This window comes from Amblyomma maculatum, chromosome 2 (genome assembly GCF_055883805.1).
Source record: "Amblyomma maculatum isolate TAMU_Amacu chromosome 2, ASM5588380v1, whole genome shotgun sequence".
Taxonomy (NCBI): domain Eukaryota; kingdom Metazoa; phylum Arthropoda; class Arachnida; order Ixodida; family Ixodidae; genus Amblyomma; species Amblyomma maculatum.
Window position 1 is genome coordinate 114,151,142 of NC_139345.1, and position 26,930 is coordinate 114,178,071.

The 26,930-nt window shown below is 42.4% G+C and overlaps 1 protein-coding gene across 2 annotated transcripts in view; it reads left to right on the forward strand.

Annotated features, from left to right (window-relative positions):
- The window catches only part of ck (unconventional myosin-VIIa ck), a 151,954-nt gene that overhangs the window by 115,236 nt on the left and 9,788 nt on the right, over nt 1–26,930 (forward strand). Inside the window, exons 19-38 of one of the 2 annotated variants that reach the window (XM_084595119.1) lie at nt 340–471; nt 1,700–1,771; nt 6,025–6,231; nt 6,698–6,775; nt 6,871–6,969; nt 7,422–7,639; nt 8,360–8,477; nt 8,772–9,074; nt 11,266–11,493; nt 13,700–13,873; nt 14,386–14,630; nt 15,783–15,946; nt 16,552–16,650; nt 17,898–18,111; nt 19,457–19,623; nt 20,871–20,962; nt 22,915–22,976; nt 24,213–24,365; nt 25,265–25,370; nt 25,497–25,611. In XM_084595119.1, coding sequence (XP_084451245.1) covers nt 340–471; nt 1,700–1,771; nt 6,025–6,231; nt 6,698–6,775; nt 6,871–6,969; nt 7,422–7,639; nt 8,360–8,477; nt 8,772–9,074; nt 11,266–11,493; nt 13,700–13,873; nt 14,386–14,630; nt 15,783–15,946; nt 16,552–16,650; nt 17,898–18,111; nt 19,457–19,623; nt 20,871–20,962; nt 22,915–22,976; nt 24,213–24,365; nt 25,265–25,370; nt 25,497–25,611 — 3,046 coding nt within the window. Of the gene's footprint in view, nt 1–339; nt 472–1,699; nt 1,772–6,024; nt 6,232–6,697; nt 6,776–6,870; nt 6,970–7,421; nt 7,640–8,359; nt 8,478–8,771; nt 9,075–11,265; nt 11,494–13,699; nt 13,874–14,385; nt 14,631–15,782; nt 15,947–16,551; nt 16,651–17,897; nt 18,112–19,456; nt 19,668–20,870; nt 20,963–22,914; nt 22,977–24,212; nt 24,366–25,264; nt 25,371–25,496; nt 25,612–26,930 lie in introns of those variants that run through there. The other variant, XM_084595118.1, reaches the window with a different exon arrangement.

Here is a 26,930-nt window from a genome sequence, read left to right on the forward strand (position 1 = left end):
AGAAGTTTTTCGCTCTGTCACTGCCGCTCGTCCCTGAAATCGCTCAATCGCTTGCATGTGAGGGAGCTGGCCTTAACGCTTAATTTTTTTTTTTTTTTTTCAAATTCTCCATGCAAAAGTGCAGGGTGGGTTCATTATGCGAGTGGGTTGCTTATGCGACAAATACGGTATCGTTTTTTGGCATCGTAAGTGCCGTCACAAGCCGATTTTTGTATATCGAATTATCGATATATCGAACTATTTCGCGATCCCCTTCGAGTTCGATATATCCGGGTTCGACTGTATACGTGTTCATTTGCCATTTTTATTTGCTCCAAACTTTTTTTTAACTCTTCTCAGGAGCGGCTGCAGGAACTCCACATCCGGCAGCAGGAGGAAGATGTGCTGGTTCAGCGCAACTTGGAGCAGAAGATGGCCGTCATCAAGGATGCTGCTAGTCGCCAGGACGAACCACTCGACGACTCCAAACTGGTTGGTCACTGCCTCTCTTTCTTATGTGTGTGCAAATGCATATCAGATTCGGCAATAATTAGCTTCTTTTTTTTTTCTGCTACATAGTATACTTTAACATCCAAGCAAAACATGCAGCTTAGGAGCTACTGCTGCTGCTAGTCTTGACCACTGTGAATGAATGAGTGACAGGAGAGCAGTGTGGGCACAGGCAACGAAGCTAAGGTCAGGGAATAGTTTTCCCTGTGCTGTATAGCGATAAGTGGTTTGAAGGAGCTTTAAGAACTAAGGCTTATATATACTCCTCTGAGAACAGTGTGCAAAAGTGAAGAGAGCACAGGCGTATGTCTTTCCTCCACACTCCCCAAAAACCGAGGTAATCTAACCCCAGTTTTTTTATGTTTTTGGCAGTTCTTTTGTAAGGATTCTCCCTTCAGCATCTCTCCTCCACACCTCCATCTGCTGCATAATAATGTACAGCAAATTACCTTGAGTCTCACCCCCAAAAATACTCCTGGCTGTGTGCCTGGGAGAGTGGTACATGGTTTGCATCTATGTTCACCTACACTGTGCAGTTCTTTCCTTCATGCTCATTTTAATTTCTGAAATAAAGAATAGGGCAAACCGTGAAAAACTGATGGAACAGTACAATATGTTCACCTATGTCTGTACTTGTCGCACTCAGCTTTGTGTTTAATTTAGCTACATACACTTCTTTTACTTTGAGGACTTGCCATGTGTGATAAGATGAGGCTGTCAATTTACTATAGAATAGTGGAAGCTATTTTTATCTGGAAACTCCGTCAGCCTCTGCAACCTCTTTAGCTTGTGAGGGATTCAGATAACTTTCTCTGCTTTATTATTATTATTATTATTATTATTATTATTATTATTATTATTATTATTATTATTATTATTATTATTATTATTATTATTATTATTATTATTGCAAGGAAAATGGCTCAGCACGGGTGTTAGGAAAAGACAAGACGGTCTGCAGAATTTTTATTTTTCTACTGTTTATTCAGTAACTTTGCTGTTTTGTATGCTGTACCAGTCATAAGACATTGCTTTCTGTACCACATTTTCTTTTGTTTCTACCATGTCTGTTTGTACATCCTCAGACGCAGTATTGCCACTTTTAATGCAAAGCGGTGGCTTTTTTTATCCGCACTGATGAACAGAGTTTGACAGAAGACGTGTGACTTTAATGTTGTTGTTTTTTTTTCTTCTTCTTTCTTCCCCCAAGGTCGATGTCATATTTGACTTTTTGCCTCGATCAGAGTCTGTCAATGAACAAGTGGGCCCGTCGGCATTCAAGGTAACCAACGGCATTCCTCTCTGTGGCTTTACATTGTGTAGTGTCATCACAAAACTTTTTGCGCTGTTTTTTGGTACTCTGTGACTGTGTGGCCATTATTGGGCTTTTAGACTCGAGACAGTCAAACGAAGGCGTGCAATAATTAAGCAGTTCAAATAAGAAAAGGGCTATGCATGCTAACACAAAGAAGTCATTTTTTCTTTTTTGTACTTCCTGTAAGTACTGAGAATGCCAAAAGATGGTTTTAAGCATGACCCTTTCTTTATAGCATAGAAGCTGATTCTCGCTACCAAATTCTCTCCAGAGGTGCTTGAGACTGCCTAAGCAGCCTCTCAGGCACATACTTTTCAGTCGTGACTGATATCCACCAAAATTCTTGGTCATATCGCACCTGCTTCGAAAATAACAGGTACCCTGCCAAGATTGCTCAATTGGCTAGTTGCAAGCACTCACTGGTGTAATGCAAAAGGCCCAAATTCTTTACGTTAAGCATCGGTTTAGCTTGGCTAAGCACAGCTGTGCATGCAGAAGCAAAATTTTGCTTTCGTTTAGCAAAGTTCTGCTTCGTTTAGCTTTGGTTTACCACGTCTTGCCATGTTTAGCTTAGGTGCATTAGGCTTTCTGTTAGGATGAAGGGTGGCTAATTACGGTCTCTTGAGCAAGTTTGTCAGATGAAATGAAGACAACGGCATTCGAAGCACAGCGTGAAAGACTGACAGCTTAGTACGTAAAGAAGCTGACTACCGAGATGGTGAAGTGGTCTAACGCTGTGGCCATCAGAGCTGATCTTTTTGACTTGGCTTGGGTTTACAACCTACTGGCAACAAGCATTTCTTTTTCTTTTTTTTCCCGAGTGGTTTCTTGGGGGAGGCGTCACAGCCACTTTATTATATTTCCTGCAGTTTGTTAATAAGTTGGTAAAATAACAGTTTGGCTGTCTCCGCACAATAGCTGTGCTGGCCTCTTTACCTTCATGATAAAACTGCTGAGTCGAAGCTTATATCTGTGCCAGTTCATTCGACGGGGACCTGTTTCTGTCATCATCATCCCGTATGCAATTAATGGGCCATGTGGTACCAGACAATGCAGCTTCAAATTTCCTAGGTAGCATCGCTGACACTTTTCCAGCCTGTAGTGGAAACAAAAGGGCAGGCCATTTTGCCAAAACTCTGCATCTGACCATTGACGGAAGCCTGTCTGTCGGGGGAGGCGCCTCAATTGGAGGATGTGGAGGCAGCCATGCGTGGAATGGGGTCTAGTGAGGGAAACGGAATGTTTGCTCACTGTTGCATAGAGAGAAGGCCTTGGGTCGGCACTTCCCAATTGTTTACTGTGTGCCACAGTCGGTGGCGCAATGAGCCTGCCTCATGGGTGGCACCGCAAGAGATTCGCACTGTACTCTTACGTGTGCATCGATGCTGGGAGCACGTACGCCGAGCGCCTGGTGCATGTGAGGCGGCTTCGTGTGGACAGGTGCAAATGTGGAGGTGACGTGTGGGTGGGCGAGAAGGTCTACGTCTGGACTCGTTGTGGGGGTCCCAAAGTGTGCGCCGCGCTGGTGAGTCTGTTTAACCTAGCTTCAACTAGTACAGTGGGGCTGGAGCTATTAATTATCGAGAGGAGGCTTTGCCTCTGGGCTCAAACTTCAGTTTCATTATCCAGATACGTGAGAAAGTCGCAATGCTAATGACTGATGAAAGCTATGATTCGATTTAGTGCTCAGTTCTTCAGACCTGTCCACTTTGGAAGGTATTCTTTGTATGGCGTTTCTTGGTAGTGAGAAGTGAAGCTTCACTTCAATTCAGTTCAATTTTGTGATTCTCAGAGATAATTTCTTAAACGAACCAAAACTTTTTTTTTTTTTTTGTTAGCAAAAAAACGAGGATTTCAGAATTGCAAATTTAATTGCTTTTGCCTTTGCAGCAGTCTGATGAAGCCGTCTCTCTCTTTTTCATTACAGTCAAAGCTCGATTTAACGAAAGTCCCGATTTAACGAAGATATTGTAATTCCCTGTCAGATGCCCATAGGATCCAAAGCTTTGACTAACTCGCAATAACGAAATCAGTTCTATGATCTGTCCTGATTTAACAAACCTTTTTTCGAAAAATGAAGGTGGAAAGGGGCTATTTTTGGTCTATTTTGTAGAGAGCACCCCCAAAATTTATTGATTGCAAGCCCACGGTACCAGTGCGGGGCATCTTCGTCCCGCTTTTTTTTCAAACTGCGCGACGCAATACAAGAGTTTTAGTGTTGAGTTGAACTCACCAGATGGTGACAGCGGTAAAAAAAGTCTCATGTCGCATTCCATGGGGCGGTGTTGCTGTTCAGTGCTTTTTTTGTGGCGTGCTTCGTGTGGTTCGTTCGCCATTGTGCTTCTGTGGATATTTCCCCGTGCCTTTGAGTGCATACTTCTCTCAAGCTCAGCTTGTTAGGCCTACAGTGTTATACATAGCACTTCAGACCTATGAGAAATCGGTGCGATCATTGCTCACAAAGCGCGCGCAGACAAAGATCACTAACTTGATTGCTGGAAAATAAATTTGTAGTTCTCTCGGGCTCTTCTTGATGAGTAACAATTTTTGTTTTTTTGTGCGCTAAAGGCGTCAGTCATTTTTGCTGGCCGCATTTCATTTTGGGAGCATTAAGGCTTCGCAAGTATGATGCTGCGGTAGCTTTTTGGGTGCCGCCGGACCTTATAATCAAATGCACCAAATTATAGGACCGAGAAATACCTCACTCGATTTAATGAAATTCCCAATTTAACGAAATAATTCACAGCTCCCCTCAACTTCGTTAAATCGAGTTTCATCTGTATTTCAAAAAAGGAAAAAGAAGGACAACTTGGAATTTTCTCATGTCTGAAATTTCAGGCAGTTTCTGGATATTCCCAGATAATGATTCAGTAGAAATCCATATTAGTTTCTATTCCTTAGCTCTTGTGTGATAAATGGCCTGGGGGAGTATTAGTGAATATTCATTATAATCCTAACCACTAAACTCCAAATGGAAGATGGTGGAACATGCTGCCGGAATCAAATTGAAATTCACTTTATTTCAGGATGTTTTACATTGATACCGGGGACCGTAGACTTAAAGTCACACAAACAGCTTGAAGAGGTCTATGGCACCGTACTCTTGACATAGGCTGGCACAGCAAGAAAACGAATGCAGTGCATGAACTTACACTTTCACACCTACACTTATACAATTCATGAACATTCACTTTTTCATGTAGGCAGGAAAATGAAAGAAAAAAAAATTAAAAGAAAAGGAAGGAAAAGAAAGAGGCACAAATTTACATGGAGCAATCAGCTTGTGTATTTGTATTGAAACAACTAGGGAGAAGAAAACGTAGCATTTGCTTTTCATAGTTGATGCAAGTACACGGAACTTCCCACTTTTGCAGCATGCAAGTGCCATGTGCTCTTCTTTTTTCAAGATGGGAAACAGTACTGAAGTAATTGTCATTACACTTAATGGACATCTCATGCCAATTAAGAAGTGTCATTTTATGAAGTTTGGGTATTGAGGGTAAACCAAGGTCATTAGAGGGGTTCCGTATGACAGCCTTGCAGAAACTTAGTAATAGCACCGACAGCTTTCTTTTGAATCGTGTGAAGTTTGTTAATGTTGCCGAAAGTGACGGTTGCCTGCGCTAAATGACAATATTTCATGTGGGACATGAACAAACTGTTGTATATTATGAGTTCAATGCTTCTTGGTAAATAAAACTGTAACTTGTTGAGTATGTCGCACACATGTGACAACCTGGCTATGACTAAATTTATGTGCATGTTCCATGTCATATGTCGTTCAAAGAGTACGCCAAGACATTTAACTTAAGGTACAATATCAACTTGTGATGTTCTGCAATTCAATTGTAAATCTTTCTGGATTTTTTGGCTGAAACAGCACAGGTTTTGTTTTAGTTGCAGGGCTCCATATGAAAAGTCTTGCTAACACAAGATTGGCATCATTAACCACGCACTATTACCATTATCATGGTTATTCCATCACTGCAGTGATCAACAAAGATGTGGTCACAAAATCAACACTCAGAATTCTCTTTATACTTGTGCATATGTCTTCCTTTTCTAACACAAGCTTTAACACTGTTCAGCAGGATCATTCCTTCAGGTTCACTTGTTGAGACTACCTCACACTGTGTTAAATAATGCCTGCTTTCTACTGTCTCATACATAGACACGAGGCCTGTGCATCACGGTAGAAACACTTCCTGAATTATGTGCAGGACCTGGAAGCTTCTCGGGAGAATGCCATCAATGGGGGTGAGGTGGAGGGCTCGATCCCCGCCGTGCCTGAAGACAAGGATGACCTCAGTGAATACAAGTTCCAGAAGTTTGCGGCCACCTACTTCCAAGGCACTGCCAGCCACCAGTATCAGCGGAAGCCTCTTAAGAACTCCCTGCTTCCCCTGCAGACACAGGGTGACACCATGGTCAGTCGTGCTCACCTGTTGCCAGTGCCATTGAATGTTATTAAAGCCAAGACAACCTATAATATGAGCTCTATTTTAACCACACTTTGCTGATGACTTTGACTGAATAACAGTTTACTTAGCTCTTGCTTGATGTCATTAGATTATCGTAGTACAGAAAATGAATTGCATTTATAACTGCAGTGGCATGCACTGATTACAGTGAGCAAGAGGAAAGGAGAATATGCAGGAATGGGTGGACACAGCTAGTGTCAAACATTTAAGGATATTGAACTTTCATTCGACCTCTAAGACTTCAATTAGGAGTCACGCATGTTAACTATAATGGTGAGGGATACCTTTAATGTGTTTGTCATTCTTTTGATAATAGCGTGGCATTCTGCTGTTTTATTCACCTGCCCCTTTGCCATTTATTTCACGCTTGTCCTCAATATCTCCCTGAGCAACAATGTAATCCTGGTTGCAGGCTGCCTTGGCACTATGGATCACAATCCTGCGATTTATGGGCGACTTGCCAGAGCCAAAGTTTCACACAATGGACAGGGTATGTATCTTTCTACTGTTTGTCATGTGGCATCCGTGTTATTTGCCTTTATTTTTTTGTACCAGTAACTTAAAACATGCCAATTCTTAATCCAGGACAATTCATCTGTGATGAGCAAGGTTACTGCAACCTTGGGCAGGAACTTCATCAGGACTAAGGACTTCCGGGAAGCACAGATGATGGGTGTTGACACGGTAAGGGCATGAAAAGATCGTGTTGCATAATGTTAATTTCTTTTTCATTTACCGATATGAATTTTAAGAGATGAGTTCATTCATTATGCTAGTAACTATATTAAAAATATATTAAAAATAGTTTTCAAAAGTGAAATGAGACCTTTAAACATGGCACACAAAGAAGAAAGAGACGCTTCAAAGGTTGAGGTGTCCTTTCTCTTGTTCGTATATTTCTTTTGATGTCATGAAGGGTGCACAATAGTTTTTTTTTTTTGTTTTTTTCTAAATCCATCGTCATAATTTAAAGCATAATCGGAGCGTACCGAAATCTATTTGGTCGCGGTACTTTTCTGTACAACTCCAATTGACCTTCCTCACTGTAGTCTTACCTCACAGTGTTTGACGCAAACCTGGCAACTGGCACATTTCGTGTAACTTACTTTACATTCACTTTTATTCTCTCATTTCAGGACTCTTACACGAAGCAGAAGTCTCGCAGCATCCGCAACAAGCTTGTGTCACTGACACTGAAGCGCAAGAACAAGATCACGGAGGACGTGCGCAGGCACCTGCAGGAGGAGGAGCTGGCGGCCGACAACTACAGCCACTGGCTCGAGAGCCGGCCTACCTCCAACCTGGAGAAGCTGCACTTCATCATCGGCCATGGCATCCTCCGAGAGGAGCTCAGGTCAGCACTTGTTCACATGGGCAACTTGCATGTGAACTTGTCATAATCTCCTAAAAATTGCCCCAAGGGCAGTCCTCTGACTGATCACTTTAGGGACAGTGTGCAGTATAGTTGATGTAGGTGGGAATTTCAGCATTTTTCATGCTGGCGTGTATGATACCAGTGAGCTTTCACATGTTATGTGAGTGTTTAATGCCATTCTTTTCACTTTTTGAATAGTCAGTACTTGAAATTAAATAAATAATTTGTTACATATTTCTTGCCATTGCTGTACCACGCTGGATACTGGGTGCAATGAAAGGAGGTCTTTTTTTTTTTTTTTTTTTCAGTGTTTTTAGTAAAGCCAGTGAATCCATTGTTGTTTTGCACACTTGTCTCCGATGTTGCCGAAACAGTAGCACTGTTTTTGCTTCATTGTGTATCAACCATCACTTCGTCAGTTGAGAAAGCTCGCTCAGAAGAGCTGACCTACTCACTGTCTTTTATGCATTTATTGAAGACTTGGAGCAGTGTAGTCATACAATAAGAAATTTCATTGTGGTAGGGAGGCTTGAACAGTGAATTCCTTTTTCCTGAGAGCATTTTGTAAGCCTGAAGGTTTTCTGTGGCTGGCTGGCTAGCTGTTCCAGTTGAAGCCTTTAAATCTGGTTAGATTAGGCATCAACTTGTATCTGAAGAAATTGCTAACATTCATTTTATGGTGGTCTGTATGTTCAACAGGGACGAGATCTACTGTCAGATCTGCAAGCAGTTGACTAACAACCCAGAGAAGAACTCTCATGCCAGAGGCTGGATCCTCTTGTCGCTCTGCGTTGGGTGCTTTGCTCCTTCCGACAAGGTAAAATTGCAATTGCCTTTTGTGCTGAGCGTAATGCCTTGTGTAGAGACATTAAATGTTAATAACATGCAATGCATCTGAGCGTATGCGCATTGCTGGGAAGAATGGGCTGAGGTTGCAGGTTGAACATAACTTGGTGTTTGCGCTGTTCATATGAATATTTATGCTGCCACAAGCTGTGATATGCAAAAATCTTGACGTATGAGTGTGCGAGCATTTGAGTTCTTTTCCTGTTGCGTACCTTGCTGTACACGTCTTGCGATGGTCCCAAGTGAGGTGCCGGTCTCATTGCAGTTTGTGAAGTACTTGCTCAACCTGATCCGGGAGGGCCCACCGGGCTATGCGCCCTACTGTGAAGAGCGGCTGCGGCGCACCTTCATGAATGGCACCCGGGGCCAGCCACCATCTTGGCTTGAACTGCAGGCCACTAAGTCCAAGAAGCCCCTCATGCTGCCCATCACCTTCATGGATGGCAACACACGGACCTTGCTAGCAGACTCCGCCACAACTGCTCGTGAGCTGTGTGCACAGCTCGCTGCCAAGATTGGACTGCGGGACCAGTTCGGATTCTCCCTCTACATAGCTCTCTTTGACAAGGTCAGATTTAGTGTGATGCGGTCCGAGATGTGTAAGACCACTAGTTTCCAGCAATCCCACAAAAAATCTCAAATTTATGCATTTTTTGTGGAATTATGAGTTGGCAGCCAGATTCTCCTTTTTGATGCTATTGCTATTTCAGACATCAATAGAAATGATAATATGGTGTAAAAGTGACTATTTTACTGTATTTTTCTGTATTCACAAGAATGCAATACAAGGGAGGAACAATAGGAGGACTCAGGTGAAATTTAAAGTAATTTCATTACAATTATAATGCAATCTCAGACTGTTGAGGCCAATCACAGCAGAGGGTCCACCTTGAAAACTCAAACGGCAGACTAAAATATGAATGGAATCATTAGGGTGATGTTAATTAAGTGGAAAAGCTTCAGAAGCACATTATTTAAGAGGCAGTACTTCAGAGGCACGCATCGCAGTCGAGTGAAGCCAGATCTCCGATACTTCAAGGCACGCAGCCTCCCACGCAGCAGCAGCTGCCGCCACCACCACCATAACACCACTGCGCTGTGTTTCCAGCTACCCAATCCTGCACCCATTTGCTGTCTTTGCTTTCCTTACGCCACTCAGTTCTGTCAGTGTCTTCTCCTCTTCAACAACCCATAACTCCTTTTTTCTCTATCCGTAGCCGGCCGCTTCGTTCTTCCACTCTGTGCACTTTGCCCCAAGTTAATTGAAGAGCCAGCTCCTTCTAGTGCCCCCTTAGCCTGGTGGTGAAGTGACTTTTAAGAGCTCGATAAAAAGAAGTGGGGAATTCATACTAACAGCTGTGAACATGATGTGAGGTGCATTCTGAAGCATAATCTCCTGTTGAACTTCGCGAATTCTTTGTTGTCAGTTCTGGGAATTTAAGATTCTCGGCTAACACAAAGCTAAGGGTCTTGTGCGTGTGCGTGCACGCTGGCTTTGGCTAGAAGTGGTTAGGAACAGCATTGATGATCTTTATGCTGAACCAACAATGTTAAGCCAGGGTCGCGTACAACCTTGTGTGTGAGTTGGTGGTCTGTGATGGACGCTTTCAGTCCGATGCGGCTGAAAGCTCACATTGTCACCACTGTCAGGCAGTTATGGTACTATACTAATTTTGACTAAGAACATTGCGTCAAAAGTAAACGTTTTCTTTCTTATCTTCCATTGTCTTTAGTCAAGCAAAAAGCCTTCCCATGGTGTTAATTTCCCCTGTTGTACAACCCATGAAAATTAAGGCACTGTAGACTGCATTATAGCGCCACATTGTTCTTGCAAATGTGAATGTTGCAAATGGATTAAATGCTTGGATTTAAGGCAACTTATAATGCTTACAAATGGTAACGGAAAAGTCGCGGATCATTGCAAGATGTGAAGGGAGTGTTATGTGTCCAAAAGAGCATGAAATAGCAAAAAATTTAAGAAATTCTACCCAAGGAAGGGATTGTGGCTTTCACATAATGTAGAAAATGGAGAGGCATCTAGAATGCCATCTTTCAAGGTGCGTGGTACAGCTCACAACTCGGACTCAGGAAAACAATTAGGTTCCTGAACGCCTTTCCATATTGTTTGTGCTGGAAAGAACTATTAATCCTGTTTTTAGGGGCAGTGGTGCTCTTAGCCAGAAGCTTGTACTTTTTTACTTTGTATGTGCTCTTTTATGTCCACTGTTGCAACTGGGAATGGACAACTCTGGCAGTTGAAAGTAACACATGCGTGCCACAGCATGCCTTCTTGCTAAAACATGTAGGGATGTTGTGGCAAGCGTGCAAAACTTTGTCAAAGGCGCCCTGAAGTAATCTATCTTTTTGTGGTACAAAACTTCACACACAAACTGGAAATATAAGCTCCTGATGTTCGCTGCAGTGTGTCACTGTGCCAAAGCAGGTTCGTTTCACTTGTGGGTGTGATCAAGACAAACTGGATCATCGTTGTTGTTTTTGTTTTTTGTTTTTTCTTTTTTGTTAAATTACTGATACTGAAGGAATTAGATGTGCTTCCACTGTTTTCATATTGCTGTATGTGCTGTGCATTTTTCTGTGCTTACTTTATCACCACTTGTTCATGTCTGGAACAGTTTTTCCTCACATGGTGATGTTGTAAAGCATGCAAATCACAAACGCAGCTGACTGGCATGTACTATATTTTCTTGCATGCTAGTGAAAGTGTGGGCCTCACTGCCTTGATGGCATCTTTTGTGTAGGTATCGTCACTAGGTAGCGGCGGGGAGCACGTGATGGATGCCATCTCGCAGTGTGAGCAGTACACAAAGGAACAGGGGGCTCAGGAGCGGAATGCCCCTTGGCGGCTCTTCTTCCGCAAGGAGATATTTGCACCATGGCATGATCCCACACAGGACCCAGAGGCCACCAACCTCATCTTCCAGCAGGTGGTGCGGGGCATCAAGTTTGGAGAGTACAAGTGTGACAAGGTACGAAGTGGTTCACTCACTCATTCATGTTCAGAGACTTTTGCATAATGCATAAGTATATATAAATGTGGAATTCATTGTCTTCCACGTTTAACTGTATCTGCTGCAACTGTTCATTCGCTCATTTGCGAGCTGATAACTTCGTAGCATCAGCGCTAGTTTTTTTCTTTCTTTTTTCTTCACAAATACTCAAAAATATATAACTCGTGCCCCGCCGCTGTGGTGCAGTGGTAAGACGGCCGACTACTGTGCCGGAGTACCCGGGTTCAATCCCGACCGCGGCGGCTGCGTTTCGATGGAGGCGAAATGAAGAGGCGCTCTTGTGCTGTGCGATGTCAGCGCACGTTAAAGATCGCCACATGGTCGAAATTACTTCTTAGACCTACGGCTCCCCTTTCTCTCTATCCACTTTCACTCCCACCTTCCTCCCTTCCCTTATGGAGTGGTTCAGGTGTCCACAGAAACAAGTGTGACAGATACTGCGCCTTTCCCTTCCTGTGAACCAATTGTTATTATATATAACTCATGCGCAATTGCTGCTGCGAAGAAAATGAAATTGCTGTGTTTTATGTAGAATGAAGGCACACTTTTGGGTGCTCAACTTGCTCAACTGCATGCTCAGTCTTTGCATTCTCTGAGGACTTAGTGATGGTGTTAACTTTTTCTGTAGCTTGCCCTTGCGTGGCCACTTTAAAAGGTTTAAAAGAAATTAACTCGATATATATGAGAGCGTGGCCCATCAATGTTTGCTGATAGGTTTGCTTTGCATGTTGCTTTATCGCGAAAACGCGTGACAAAGCTGAAATCAAAGCTACTGGTTGTCTAAGTTGAGATTTAGCATTACCAAGTATGAATGCTGCACCAACTAAAATATACATAGGTTGCCTAATGTGCACGTCCTACTGTGCTGTAAGTTAGTTGTGGAGATTTCAGACTTGTACGAGATGCAATACTGGAAACACTTGCATTGACATCTTATATTTTAGGCACATAATAAGCTGCATGGCCAAGTTTATTGGCGGTCAAGTTTGAGATTCAGCATGACGCTTATTATGCAAAAGCTGTGGTATATTTGTAGAATTCATTTTTTCTTTTCTAAAGTATCATTGTCTTGTCTCTGCATGTTCACTTCTTCAGGAGACCTTAGGAATGGCTTGTATGCTTTAAATATTGCAGAGACCTACAAGCAACTAGTGTTTTAGCCTTCTTGCTAAACACATAAATAACAAGCATGCAAATGCATATGACTGACGTGAGTGATGGCTTGCTTTTGTATCCGAACAGTGTTCTCTTCCCTGTACTAATGCTGTAAATGCATCAAAGAACCCACATTCCCAAAGACGCTTATTCGTAGTCGTCAGCAGTACAGACTCAGTAAAAACACATGGTAAACCGAAAAAGACTACACTGAAAAAACTAAGTAACTGAGAAACAGTGCTAATGCTTGTAAACAGCACACGGATATTTTAGTAAGGAAGCAGTTACTGATTAGCATCCACCCAAGCGCAGCCACAAAAGAAGCCTCCTACAGCGTTCACAGAAACATCACAGGTGAAGAAAAATAATTTGTCATCAGTCAAAAGTCAAACATAGGACCAGCACCTGTCTAGGGCAGTTTGCAAATGGCAGGACAAGGTCAAATTGATCAATCAACAACTCAAAGCAGAGTGACTTTATTCCAACATGACTTAGGGAAAACCTCCAAAGTGCAGTAAGTTTTCGTTTGCCATTTCCATTCACACTGCCTCTCTACCATACAAAGCCAACACATCTTTTTCTTTTGTAGCAAGAGCTACACTGACCATAGTCCCGCCATTTCGCTGTGCCTGTCCGTGAGAAGAAGAAAAAGGAAAAAAGGAAGCAAAGAAGATAGAAAGCTCAGTAGTTGGTAGAAGCGAACAACAGCGAGTTGCTAGGACAGAATGTTCATTCTGATGTTGTGACGGCGGTGTGCCCCGGAGTTCGACGTAGAGACGATGTCATACCACTAGAAGTCTTCTACACCCAAATGAGAATGGTCGAATACGAGAGGCAAGGGGTACTCATACGTGAAGTGATTCCCCTATGGCATAAATAAAGCTGAAACTATAGAGTAAACCACTATGTGCAAAAGCCATGTCTATACTCTCAAGCCATGCAGATTGCTCTCGCGCAACTCCTGGTTTAACCACAAGCTAAACCACATCTTTTTCTTTCTTCTTGGCAGGAGGAGGACCTGGCCATGATAGCAGCTCAGCAGTATTATGTGGATCATGGCACGGAGGTCAACATGGAGACTCTGCTCGCCTTGTTGCCGACCTACATTCCTGACAACTGCCTGCAGGCCAGCGACAAGGCTCTGGAGCGCTGGGCTGGGCTGGTTGTGCAGGCGCTGAACAAGGTTTGTCCTGGTCCAAGTCGCATGTCACACAGCAATTGACAAATGGTCAGCAGAGAGTATTTCCAGTGAACTGGCCACAGCTATATACAGAGCACGTGTAGACTGCATGTGTTGTAGGAGTTTACTTGCACAAACGGCAGACTATAGAAGATGACATTAGCTGATTGGCGACACTTAACACTGGACACACATTGCACCACCGATTTTATCTGCCGTGCATGTTTAGTGTTTTAGAACAAATGGAAGTTTCAGTTTCTAGGCTTGAGGCACGGCATGGCTCCACTTTCACTCAAGCATTGTTCTTAAAACCTAGCAACTAATGTCAGGAGTTTGCGCCTACAAGCTTGGTGCAGTCTGTGCCGATGAAAAATAAGCTGTGTGCCTGCTTATGAAATGTTTTCTCGCTTACTTCTCGGCTTAAAACTCTGCTGTTTAAATTATTTCCACATGTGAATGTATGAAATCTGGCCCAAGTTTTCACGTAACTGTCTGCATTTGCATTCCTTTTGCAGAGCTACTTCTTTCGAGAGCGAGCTCCTCCACTGCGGGTGAAAGAAGATGTAGTGGAGTATGCCAAACTGAAGTGGCCACTACTGTTCTCTCGCTTCTATGAAGCCCTGCGTGCATCAGGCCCACATTTGCCCAAGAATGATGTCATCATCGCCATCAACTGGACCGGTGTCTACGTGGTTGACGAGCAGGAGCAGGTGTTGCTCGAGCTCTCGTTTCCCGAGATCACCTCAGTTGCGAGTCACAAGTGAGTGCATACTGGTGAAGCATAAGCACCATGCTAAGCCACGGGAACCACCAGCCTTTCAGTGAGAAAGCTTGTTTTGATGAGGACATATTTCTCGTTTTCAGTTAACAGGAAGGGGAGGGTGAAGTCGAGAGGAAGCACCGTAACTGTGACATTTGGCAGACCACACAAATGAACACGTGTGAAATTTGTTCCTCTGTGCACACCTAATTCTACTGCAGAAAAACCTCGTTGAAATGTTTTTGTTTTTTTGTTTTACAGTCACCACATTATTGCTCACACTGCGTTCTCCAAACCCAGCCCACTCATATGTAAGCACATAGTAGTAGTTATCAAGTGGTTCACCTCTACGCCCCTAAGGCACTGCAAAGAAGCCACGTGTTTTTCTTCATGAAGTCGTGTTTCCACAGGAACGGGCGCCTCGTACATTGGTTCATTGGTTTTCTTTGATGCTTCCCTTCCGCCCTTTGCACCTAGGTTGTTGCAGGAGAGAAACCGTAGTGGGTGAGCGCCGCTGTTCGGCTTTTCATGCCGTGAGCTGCTAGGTTCATCCCCGTTGCACGTCAGCTCATGTCCAGTTGATTGCCAGATGTATTACGCGACCACAATTTGTTTAAAGTGTAAATACAGTAACCAGGAAATTGTGTTATCCAGGAACATATTAACCGGGAGAGAAATAGTTTAACTATGGCGGATGTTTTACTGTCTGCGATTTTGAGCACATCAAACAGGAAATCACATGAGCTAGGAACATATCACCGAGGTTTTACAGTATTTGCCCATCTTCCACTTCCCCTGTCTTTTTTTTTTTTTTTTTTTCCAGAGCTACATGACTATGGTCTCTGGACATGTTCTTTTGTACTCTTTAATTCTTCAGAAATCTGCGTTCTGCAAACTGGGAGCAACATGAATATATTGGATGCTAGTCCTTCTTGAGGATTTTCAGTTTTTTTGCATGTCAAAACGATATGTTTATTTATGAACACAGCAGCTATCGATTGTGATATGTAGTTGGCAGAGCACTGCTGTAAAAAGCATCGATCTACAGCAACACTAGTGTGCAAAAAATGTTCACCTAACAACTTATATGTTACAAATGCTGCACACAGTGTGTTGATCTTTTAGACACTATCTTCTCATTTATGTGCGCAGGGGAAACCGTCCCTTCTTGCAGAGCTTCACACTAAGCACTGTACGTGGGGAGGAGTTCACTTTCCAGTCTCCCAACTCGGAGGACGTGCGTGACTTGGTTGACTTCTTCTTGGAGGGCCTAAAAAAGCGCTCAAAATTTGTCATTGCCCTGCAGGAGTACAAAGGTATGTTCACAGACGTGGATGGGATTCATTTAATTTTGTTCGACAACTTTCCATGCCTGAAGCTAAGCCGCTAGATTTTTTCTCACATACACTAGTGGGTAGCTTTTTATTTTTTTTCAGTCACCGACATTTTGCGGCGTGACATATCGTAATTCCTTGTTATTTGATATATCATATCATACTGCATTGCTTTTCATGTCCTGTGTCTTTCAATATCAAACGGGATTTTTGTGTGTAAACTTTAAGTCATCTAATTCAAAATTATATGTTGTAATTAGTATTGTTAAGAACGAATTGCGCACACATAAGACAAACATAGAAAAGCAATGAAGACATAAAAAGTGCTCTTTCCGTCTTCATCGTTTCTGTGTGCAATCTTTTGTGCGTGCATAACTCGTTCTTAACAATAGCCATGCACCTACTCAACCTGCGAGAAGTTCTTAACTGTCTGTAGTTAGTAAGTTAGCTTAATTCTCAGAGAAGTTTCACTTACGTCTTCTTAGCATCAAATTTTAACTGGTAGCAAGGTGCCTTTCCCCTATAATGAGTGGAATTTCGATGTGAATAAAGCCTGTGCTTAGTCCTAAGTGCCTTCCTGCTTGCAGGGGATGTTGCAAATTACTTAAGCTTCGAGCAGGGCGACCTCATCCTCCTGGAGGACAACATGTGTGGCGAAATTGTACTCAGCAACAACTGGTGCACAGGTAAGACCACGCTGTAGTGTCTTCATGTTTTGCACTTTGGAAGCTGCGCACTTTGAAAGATACAGCTGCACTGTTTCATCAAGGTGTGCATCTTTGAGGATCTTTGTACAGTGGAGCTGTTCATATGGTTTTGGGAAATATTTAATAGCGAAGACTTATTAAATACCTAATGGTCTATAAGAAATTGTTGGGTTAAGCTTTATTGCTTCGACTCTTGTGTTCAAAAAAAGTAAAATGCCAAAAATCTGATCTGAATCTAAGAAAATTGATGAAGGAAGTGACTGGCTGTATACTGGTGCTTCTGGGGCTTTGGAATAATAGAAACCACAGTGGAACTTTGACTTAATTAACTGATTGCTGGGAATAGACTCTATGCACTGGGCTAAAAGAAGTGTTCTGAAAAGGATATGAAACTGATACAGTTGTGATAAGATTTCAGAAACTTGAGTCATGCACTACCCGACAATTATGAATGCAAACTGCTGGTGAAATAACTTAGATATTAAAACATGTGTTTCAATAATGATATGAAAAACGTAAAAGTGGCAGATTCATTATCTCGCATCAGTAGATTTCTCAGACTTTAAGAAAATAAGTTTATCATCTCAATCTAGGAGCTGTTTGCCTATCACGACTGCCACGAAAAAGGCAGTAGCATATGCTGAGGCTCAAAAACTTAACAGCTTCCTTTCACTTGACCATACAAATAAATAAATTGGGAATCAAAGGACTTAACTGGCTGTACCTGTAATGCACAGAAAAGCACCACAGTAGCATGGCTATGATCTGACATTTCATAGCAATAGCACAAGGCAGCTTGACCAAAGATCACCACAGGTAATGTGTTAACACAGTAACACAGTGTAACGCATGGCAACGTAATGTGGGGGTCTGAGACATTCTTCCAAGCATTTCACCCAAAGAGGCAGCTGTACTGGGCCGAGGGAAGTCTTGTGTACATAGGAAAACTGGCAGGTACAAGTATTTAATCTTGCACTTTCTACATATAACATGGGAAGAAAAAATTTTCAAGAGCTGCTTTCAACCACGTTGTCTGCTTTCATGTAGGACCCTACATTGCCGTGGATATATCCCTTGCAAAGATGTCTCACTTGTTGCTTTTCATTGCAAAATCATTGATCTTCTAAATACATGGCAAGTGCCTTAAACCACAGCCTTAAAATGATTACAACGAAGGTGTCCTTTTTTTTTTTTTTTTTTTTTTGTTTTCCCCATTGCTGTTTCAGGTCGAAATGAACGAACGGGCGAGAAGGGTGACTTTGCCTCTGACTATGTATATGTGCTACCAGCATTGTCCAAGCCACCGAATAACATCCTGGCCTTGTTTACACAAGATGGAGCTGAGAACGGCAAGAAGCTGTTCCAGCATACCCAGACCAATGGAGTTGAATCTCGAGATCACCCGCACACCTTGGAGGAGTATGCCCTTGACTTCTTCAGGTAAAGTTGCCATTGATTAGTGCATCTCTGCTTTGGTTTACAAAGGGGGAAGATAGACGTCAGAAAATTATACTTTATGCATCAATGGTTTCCAAAATGGATTTTTACAAGGAGTCTTTGGAGTCTAATGACCATTTGCAATGTGTCTTTTTGGAGGGATTCCAGGAGAAAGCAAGCATAGCAGAAAGCAAAGTCAAGTGGGATGAGGTTAGGAGGTTTGCGGGGATAGCATGGCTGCTGATGGCATGCAGGATGGGGTTAATTGGAGGGGAGAGGAGTCCTTTGCTCTGGAGTGGACACGGTTAAACTAATGATGATGCTTATTAGCGTGAAAGCATTTATGCAATCCCCAGAGTCAAACAGAAATCTTGCTTGTGTAGGTGTCCACCGAGAAGTGAGACAGATACTGCTCCTTCTTTTCCCCAAAAACCAAACCAACTAAAGACATTTAGCATTTTGCCAAACTCTGTGGCAGTCTTTTAGTACTAAACCGCCAAGCAAACCATGCCAAACAATGCTTTTGCACATCTTAACCAGTTGAAGCAGAGTTAAAACCGGGCTAATTTTTTTCCTTTGACTAGGTGACAAGGCCAGTCGGTGTCCTGTGTAGACGATTTTCATACTTCAGCACTTCTTTAGGAATCCTGCATTGCACTGTGGCAGCAGCATACATTTATAAACCGGCAGAATAAAGCAACACAAAATTATTTAGGTCTTTCTGTTTCCTTTATTGATCAATGAATTATTGTATTACTCACAGTTATCAACATCACCTATCTTATATCTTTATCTTATATCGCAAACCACTACTCCATGCCAGGCTCATCAGAAACAGATCGTAACTCTCCTTCTATAGCGTGAGGATGATAGTAGCGATGACAATGACACTGCAATTAGTTATAATGATGATAGTAGCGATAGCAATGATGGTGGTAATCGGGATGACAGTGACGATGCACTTAGTGAAAAAAGTCCTGTAAAGTGGCTTTTGCCATTTCCACTGAGACTTAAAGCGCAGTCCTGTAAATTTTTTTACCATTGTAGCACTTCCCTATTTTGCCTGCAAACTTAACAGCCGACAACAGCATTAAAAGAGTTTACAACTGGTTAGCACTGAGGCATGTTCATCCGGTTAGGAACGCGACTTGAAAAACCACACTAACTTATGGCAGCCAGATGTCGAGGACACTTTTTGTGCAGTCCAGCCTGTCTGCATAGTCTGTGGCCTATTTTGAAGACAAGCATTTTTCTGACTGTGCTGCAAGAGTTGAGTATTTGCTGCAGCTTTAGCTTCTCAGTGAGGCCAAGTGGTTAAGGGCGGAGTGCCTTCTCCTTTGCTCTGCAGGCCCCTTCCAAAGAAGAGCCTTCAGCGCACATTGACCCTGTCATCAGCACGACGGCGAGATGGAGAGCAGCTATGGCGTCACTCACGAGAGCCCCTCAAGCAGCCACTTCTCAAGAAACTGCTCAACAAGGAAGAGCTCAGCCAGGAAGCCTGCTTCGCCTTCAATGATATCCTTATTGTGTGTTCACGGCAGTAGCTGCAAGCTGACCAAACATGGCGACCAAAATGTACACCCACACTCAAATATTCATAGAGCACGCAGTATTCGCAAAAAGACGTAGTTTCTTAACTGTCTTTGCACCGAGACTGTAATATATAAAAAGATGCAACCTGATTACAAACATGTGTATTAATTACGCAGTGCACCATTAAATCTCAAGCAGTGCATTTTGGGTACAAAGAAATTATATTTATTTTCCAAAATCATGTTCCATAAACTTTTCACTGTGGGAACTTGCAGCATATCTTAATGATTATGTTGCGCTAAAGCTAGGCAAGTGTTTTTTTGTGGCAATCATTATTTCAAGAGAATGTCACATTGTTTGTGTTGCTTTTTCAATATTATTTTTCTTTTGCACTTTTGCAGAGTTTAATGTGTGCTATTAGCTGCTTGCTACTTAAAGCTCCCAGTAGTAACTGAGAGGACGCAGTTTACAGACACATAAATATGCCACAGTTTGTTCCTTGACGTAAGTACTTAGAGCTAGTCACAACAAAGCAAAGGCTCGTACAGGATTTAGCATAATGCATTAGTAAGCATTTTACTGTTCTACATCAAAGTCTTTGCACTTTGTTGGTTCTTCTTTAATTAATCAAAAAGTATAACGAGGCAGCAGGATACATGATAGAAAAACAGCGCAAAAGACGTGCACGGAGGAGAAGAACGGACAGGACGAGCGCTGAACTCACAACTGAAGTTTATTGAAAAAAAACACAGATATATAGCCCAGCCAAGCAGCACCAAACCGCACATTAAACAAGAGAATCATGATAACCCCCCACACACACCATGTTCAAGAAATTCAACCTCATTATGAGGTTGAATTTCTTGAACATGGTGTGTGTGGGGGGTTATCATGATTCTCTTGTTTAATGTGCGGTTTGGTGCTGCTTGGCTGGGCTATATATCTGTGTTTTTTTTTCAATAAACTTCAGTTGTGAGTTCATCGCTCGTCCTGTCCGTTCTTCTCCTCCGTGCACGTCTTTTGCGCTGTTTTTCTATCATGTCACCATACCAACTCGCCCAGATGTCTCTTCTTTTACAGCAGGATACAAGGGCAGATATTCTGCTGTGTACAATAATAATACCTTGCCCTGGTCTTGCTAGCGTATATCACCGCTTCCTAGAGAGGTACACTATGTAGGATACATGCAGTGTAATGTCTTGCCAATGTTTTCCTTGACTATGGTTCACCTATTCTGAAGTATATGGGTGACTTGCCATCTCGAAGAACAAGATCAGGCAATGAGCTCACCGACCAGCTCTTTGAGGGCCCACTAAAGCATGTGAGTAGCTTTGTTCACAGAGTATTATATGCAGTGTAATACACAGGAATAAATAGCAAAGCTTGCCAACATAGAGCTTTGCAAACATCAGGCTTTGGTGTTAATGATTACAACATTGCCCATGTTTTTTTTTCACAAATAATTTTCAGACTGGTGTTTTTCTTCGTACTTCTTATTCTTATTATTCTTATTCCACGGTACAACCGCTGTGGGGAGGAACCTTCTCATATTGGAATAGTATTTTTACTTTTTACCTTTCTGTTGGCTTTGTTACAAAAGAGCTTCATGCATCTTTAGGAGTTGATACATTTCACCACAGCCTTAAGCAAAAGTGACCGATTTGTCATATATTTGTGTCCAGTAACCATAGTCTCATGCAGTAATTACCTAATGCAGTGGCAACCAATAATGAACTAGTTATAGTAGTGAAGGAAAGAAGCCAACAGTCGGCGAGACCAAGGAAAGCTTAGGGGATGTTACTTTATGCCCTTTTTTTTTTTTTTTTTCTTTAATGGTGGGAACCGAACCCACGACCTCCGAATATCGCGTCCGGAATTTGTGTTTAATTATCTTTCCCCTAAACAAGATTACATTACTAATTTCTGTGATTATCCAAGTAAATATTTAAAAAAAAGGGGGGGGGGGGGCATAAAGTAACATCCCCTAAGCTTTCCTTGGCCTCGCCGACTGTTGGCTTCCTTCCTTCATGTATTATAACGAGCACCCTCATTTCCCCTTAATTGATCTGCTTGTAGTTATAGTAGTGTGATATCATTAAAGGCCTCGTTCTCCAGACAACCTAGTGTTGTCAGCATTGTGAATGAAATTACGAGCATACCTCTGGCAGAGGGTAGTTGGTAAGTGATGTGACTGTACAATGATTTGTTGGTGGGTTGTATGACGTTGCAGGACCGCATAACAGGGCCAGGTTGGCAGGAGCTGCCAGCAGGGGCAGCTCCGTTGAGATGAGAGAGTGAGATGGGAATAGAACCCTGCAAAACTTTCGGCTCCTAGTCGGCATGCTCTTTGTGGGTGGTCTTGCACATAGTATAGCAGGATACAAGTGTATGCTGATAAGTGTATGTTAAGTAATAGAGGCCCAGATTTGGGTATTGGTGGTTAAGCATTATACGCGCACGAGGATCCGCATGGGGAGCCGCAAACGAAAGCCATTAACACTGTCCCATCACACTGTCATTAATACTGTCAGGTCGTACATAGGCAGAGTTTAAGTATCCCTCTAATTTTAAGGCGAAAGCCTTATATGCCCCATTCACAAAGAAGCCAATTGTTGTCGCAGAAAACATGACCTCAGATTGGTGGAGCAAGACTGCGATATCATTACTCCAGAGACCAGTCAACACCCAGCACAAAATTCGAAAGGGCCTCTTGGCCGACATGATGTCACAGGTCAAAAAGAGCTCCAAAATATAAATATTCAGATGAATGCCAAACTACCCAGGAAGCTACCTGTAGCCAAAGGAAAGCAACTGAGCTGAAGAGAAAATTTGGTCAATTGGGATAGGGTGAGAATCGAACCCGGAACCTTCGGACTGTGAGATTAGCACACTGCCCACAGGCCGTAAAGGCTCTTTGGTCCAAGCTGAATAAAGGTCAACCTAATGAGTGTGCGATGCAGTCAGTTGTTGTGATGGTTGGTAACAGTGAAAAGGAAAAAAAAAAAAGAACAAGCAAAACTCATAGTGAGACGTCCATGCTTTCGCCTAAACAGTGTGCAAAAGTGTTCTCTGTAGCTTTTTTTTTTGTGCATTATGTCACAATTACAACCAAGGCCTAACCTAGATATCGCCTGATCTGTAGCAAATGTGAGCATATAGCTAACCGAAAGAAAGTAAATATTCATGAGACTTGTTATAATGCATTTTGTTACACAGCAGTTTGTCTTAATGTTAGTCATCAGAATTTATTGGTTTTAATCTTTTTTTCTCTAGGAAATACTAAGGGATGAGATCTATTGCCAAATCATGAAGCAGCTGACCGACAACAAAAACAGGTGAGCGGCATATTTCATTCATTTCAATGCACATTACGAAGCTTTAAAAGGACGCTGAGGGCAAATATTAGGTGGCCTGTAGGTTAATGGAATATCACATTCTAATCACAGGTACACCATTTTGGAAGTTCTAACTTTGACAAAAGAAAGATTAAATGCAGGTGTTGTCATCAGTGGCTAATTTTTAACGCAAGATTCTGCACTACTAAGAGGCTATGCCACACTGCCGCTACTTCAAAACCGATACAACTCTTCCTTTTTCAAGGGCATCACAAGTTTGAATCGAGTGGTGCCGAGATTTTTAAATACAATATTCTCGCTGCTCATTGCATATGCCTGACCAATGTCTGCATAGAAAGAACCAGAGAATCAATTGTTACTGACAATAATAATCGCATGGAGCCATGGTCAGCGTAACGTCTTAAAATGCACTAGGTTTGTCTTGCAATAGCCACTACAGTGGCATTAAACCTCTCATTTCAAGCTAGGCCTCATCAGCAAAAAGCAAGGTACCCATGTGCTGTCCGATGTCAGTGCACATTAAACAACCTCAGGTAGTCAAACTTATACCGAGGTAGTCAAACGTATTCCGGAGCCCTCGACTACGACACCCCAAGTCAAGGTCACATTGAGATGTTAAACCCCGTAAACTAAACCAAACTAGGTCTCATCATTATGACAAGTTTCTTCATGCACATGCTAAAAATGCATTGGTATCTTGGCCACCTTTATTCAGGCCTGTTTAGTATTAAGTGGATCACCAGCAAGAGCAGTTCTCAAGGCCCAAACCAGCTTTTGATGTTCAGAGCAATGTCTAATTATTTGCCATATTTTGTTTGCATTTTGTAATGTGTTCCACTGCACTCTTAGTGAATAAAGTTTCGATCAACTCAGTACTCCAACTTTCATCAACTTTTTGCAGCATTTCTAATATGGTTTAGCAAATTTTACTGTGAATTCAGTTATTTTGTTTTCATCAATTTACTTTTAGTCTTACACTGGACTGTGCAAGCCGCATGTCATCAGATCTTGATTTGAAATGTTTCACTCCCATCAAGGAGCCTGTTAATATTATAAAAGCATATCACTGCCTGTTAATGCACCTAGATACCAAAAATTCATTTAAAGGATATCTTTCTTTTAACAAAGCAGCGAGACTTGCCACATTTTGTGTCTTGGATATAGCGAATGTATGCTCGTATATATCAGAACGTGTTCATTTGCCTTTCATGGAAGACTCAGTGAGGAGCGGGGCTGGGAGCTCATGTGGCTGGCCACAGGACTCTTTGCGCCCAGCCAGTCTCTGCTCAAGGAGCTGACGCAGTTCCTCCGGACGCGGGCACATCCCATTTCACTCGACTCCCTCCAGCGACTTCAGAAGACACTGCGGTTTGTATCAAACATTTCTTTTGCTCTTTCAGTTGATTTACTTTTCACATCTTTCAAGCTGTGGATGGCTAAAAACTGCAGTAGATTCTGGTCAAGCATGCCTCTGACCACTGCTTGCAGGGCGTACCACACAACTTGTGGTTGCGCATCAGTGATGTGCGGATAACACTTAATGCTCAAGAGTGCACGCAGGTTTGCGCATTCTTACAATTAGTTCAGAACAGCTGAAATTCTATACATTGTTCACAATGCTCTTTGGCTAGGGAATTTTATGCTTTTTTATTATCCTGCTGTTCAGTCAGTCATGATGGAATCATAGGGACTCTGCTCCTTGTGGATAGGCGCAAAGAAGCATCAATCTAGTAGACTGGCTCTCTACCAGTGATTTCTGTAAATTAATTTAACTGATTGATAAGTTGATTAATTAATGATACATTTAATTAGTCACTAATGTAATTAATGATTCCTTACAGGAATCATTAATCAGGAAGCAGGATGGACAGATACTATAATACTAAGGAGAAATCTTTGCCATTCTTTTATTTACAGTCCTGAGGCAAATGTGTGCTTGCATGAGGGTAGAGTGTGTGTGTGTGTGTGTGTGTGTGTGTGTGTGTCCGTCCGTCCGTCCGTCCGTCCGTCTGTCTGTCTGTCTGTCTGTGCGTGCATGTGTGGGTGGGTGTGTCTGTCTGTGTGTGTGTGTGTGTGCATGTGTGTGTGCATGTGTGTGTGCGTGTGCGCGCGCGCGCGTGTAATGTGACATTAATGAAAAGATTAGATACATTAAGTGAAATTGTGCTTGCTACTAGCTCTGATAAGGACTAGCATGAACCAGATCACAGTAAAAAATAAGGTATAAATCTTGAATCTAAAATGTCTTGCTTTGTTCATTCATGCAGCACTGGTCAGCGGAAATACCCGCCACACTTGGTTGAAGTTGAAGCCATCCAGCACAAGACAACACAGATCTTTCACAAGGTCTACTTCCCTGATGACACAGATGAGGTACAAAGACCTCGCTTTGTTTTTGCTTACTGAGGCATTTAGAAAAGTACTGTTCTCAACAGGTTATAACCTTACCAAGACAGTGTGTAAACTCACCTATTTCTCTGTTTCATGACCTGCACAAAGGCATTTGAAGTGGACTCTGGCACACGGGCCAAGGACTTCTGCCTCAATATCAGCCAGCGATTGAACCTGAGGACAGCAGAGGGATTCAGCTTGTTTGTCAAGATAGCTGACAAAGGTGCGTGCCATCCTGTTGGCCGTGCTTGCACAACATTAATGAGACTGTGGCATCGTCTTGCTGGCATTGAAGCTGCTTGTTCTTGTTTTGTTCTTGTAATGCCTGCAGTCTGATTGTGGTAAATTAGACAAGTCTGCACACTGAAGCTATTTATTCACCCTGTCAGACTCTGTGCGAGAGCTCTTGGTACTCCAAAATAATCATCAAAGTCTGCGTGCTACGGCACGATAGAATGCAGTACAGTGGCTACTTTCGAATGGCTTATATTTATAATTTTATGTCGAGGACTTAGACAGACGGGCCAATGAGTCTGAAAATGAATATCCATAAAATTGAAATATTGTTCAGCAATCTCGAAAGGCAACAGCAGTTTACAGTAGCTAGTGAAGCATTGGAAATGTTAAAGGAATACCTCTACTCTTGAAAGGTAGTAACCACAGATCTGGACCGCGAGAATGAAAAATGTAGTTCGTAGAACAAGAGTGGGGTGGTGTACATTTGGCAGGTGTTCTCTGATCATGAATGGCAGTTTACGAGTATCCCTCAAGAAGAAAGTATATTACACCTGTTTCTTACTGTTACTCGCTTATGGGGCAGAAATGTGGAGGCTAACTGAAAGCATTAAATTTAAACTGAGGGCACTACAGAGCATTATAACAGGGAAAGTGACTGGTGTACCATTAAGGGACTGGAAAAGAGCAGAGCTAGTCAGGGACCAAATGCCAGGTAATGATATCCTAGTCTAAATCAAGAAAAAACAGATATGGGCAGGGCATGTAATGGGAAGGCAAGTTAATCGATAGTCTTAACCGATAGTCATTAAAGGTAACAGACTAGATTTCAAGAAGAGAAAAGTGCAGCAGGCGGCATAAAGTCAGGTGGGTGGATGCGATTAGGAAGTTTGCGGGCAGGCAGTGGCCATGGTTAGCATGGGACACATTTATATGGGAGAGGCCTTTGTCCTTAGTGAGCGTATTTGGGCTGATGATGATTATGATAATTTCTACTGCAATGACTTATTGTTTTGGTGAATACACTATATTTTGATTACAATATTTAACATATGAACGGAATTGTGTGTCGAATACCTCGATACACATTCTTGCAAAATGTAGCTGCCTGTTTTATATAATTGTTCAGCTTGGGTCCATGTGCTTACACTTAGTTATATAGAATGTGCCAAATTGTGTGGCAAGCAATTGCTTCAAAGTCACAAAATTGAATACTGTAACTGTATGTACATGTATCATTATTTGCATGTCTTAGGCTTGCACCCTCATGCTGCAATGTAATGAAACCCTTTCTGCCCATTTGTGGTA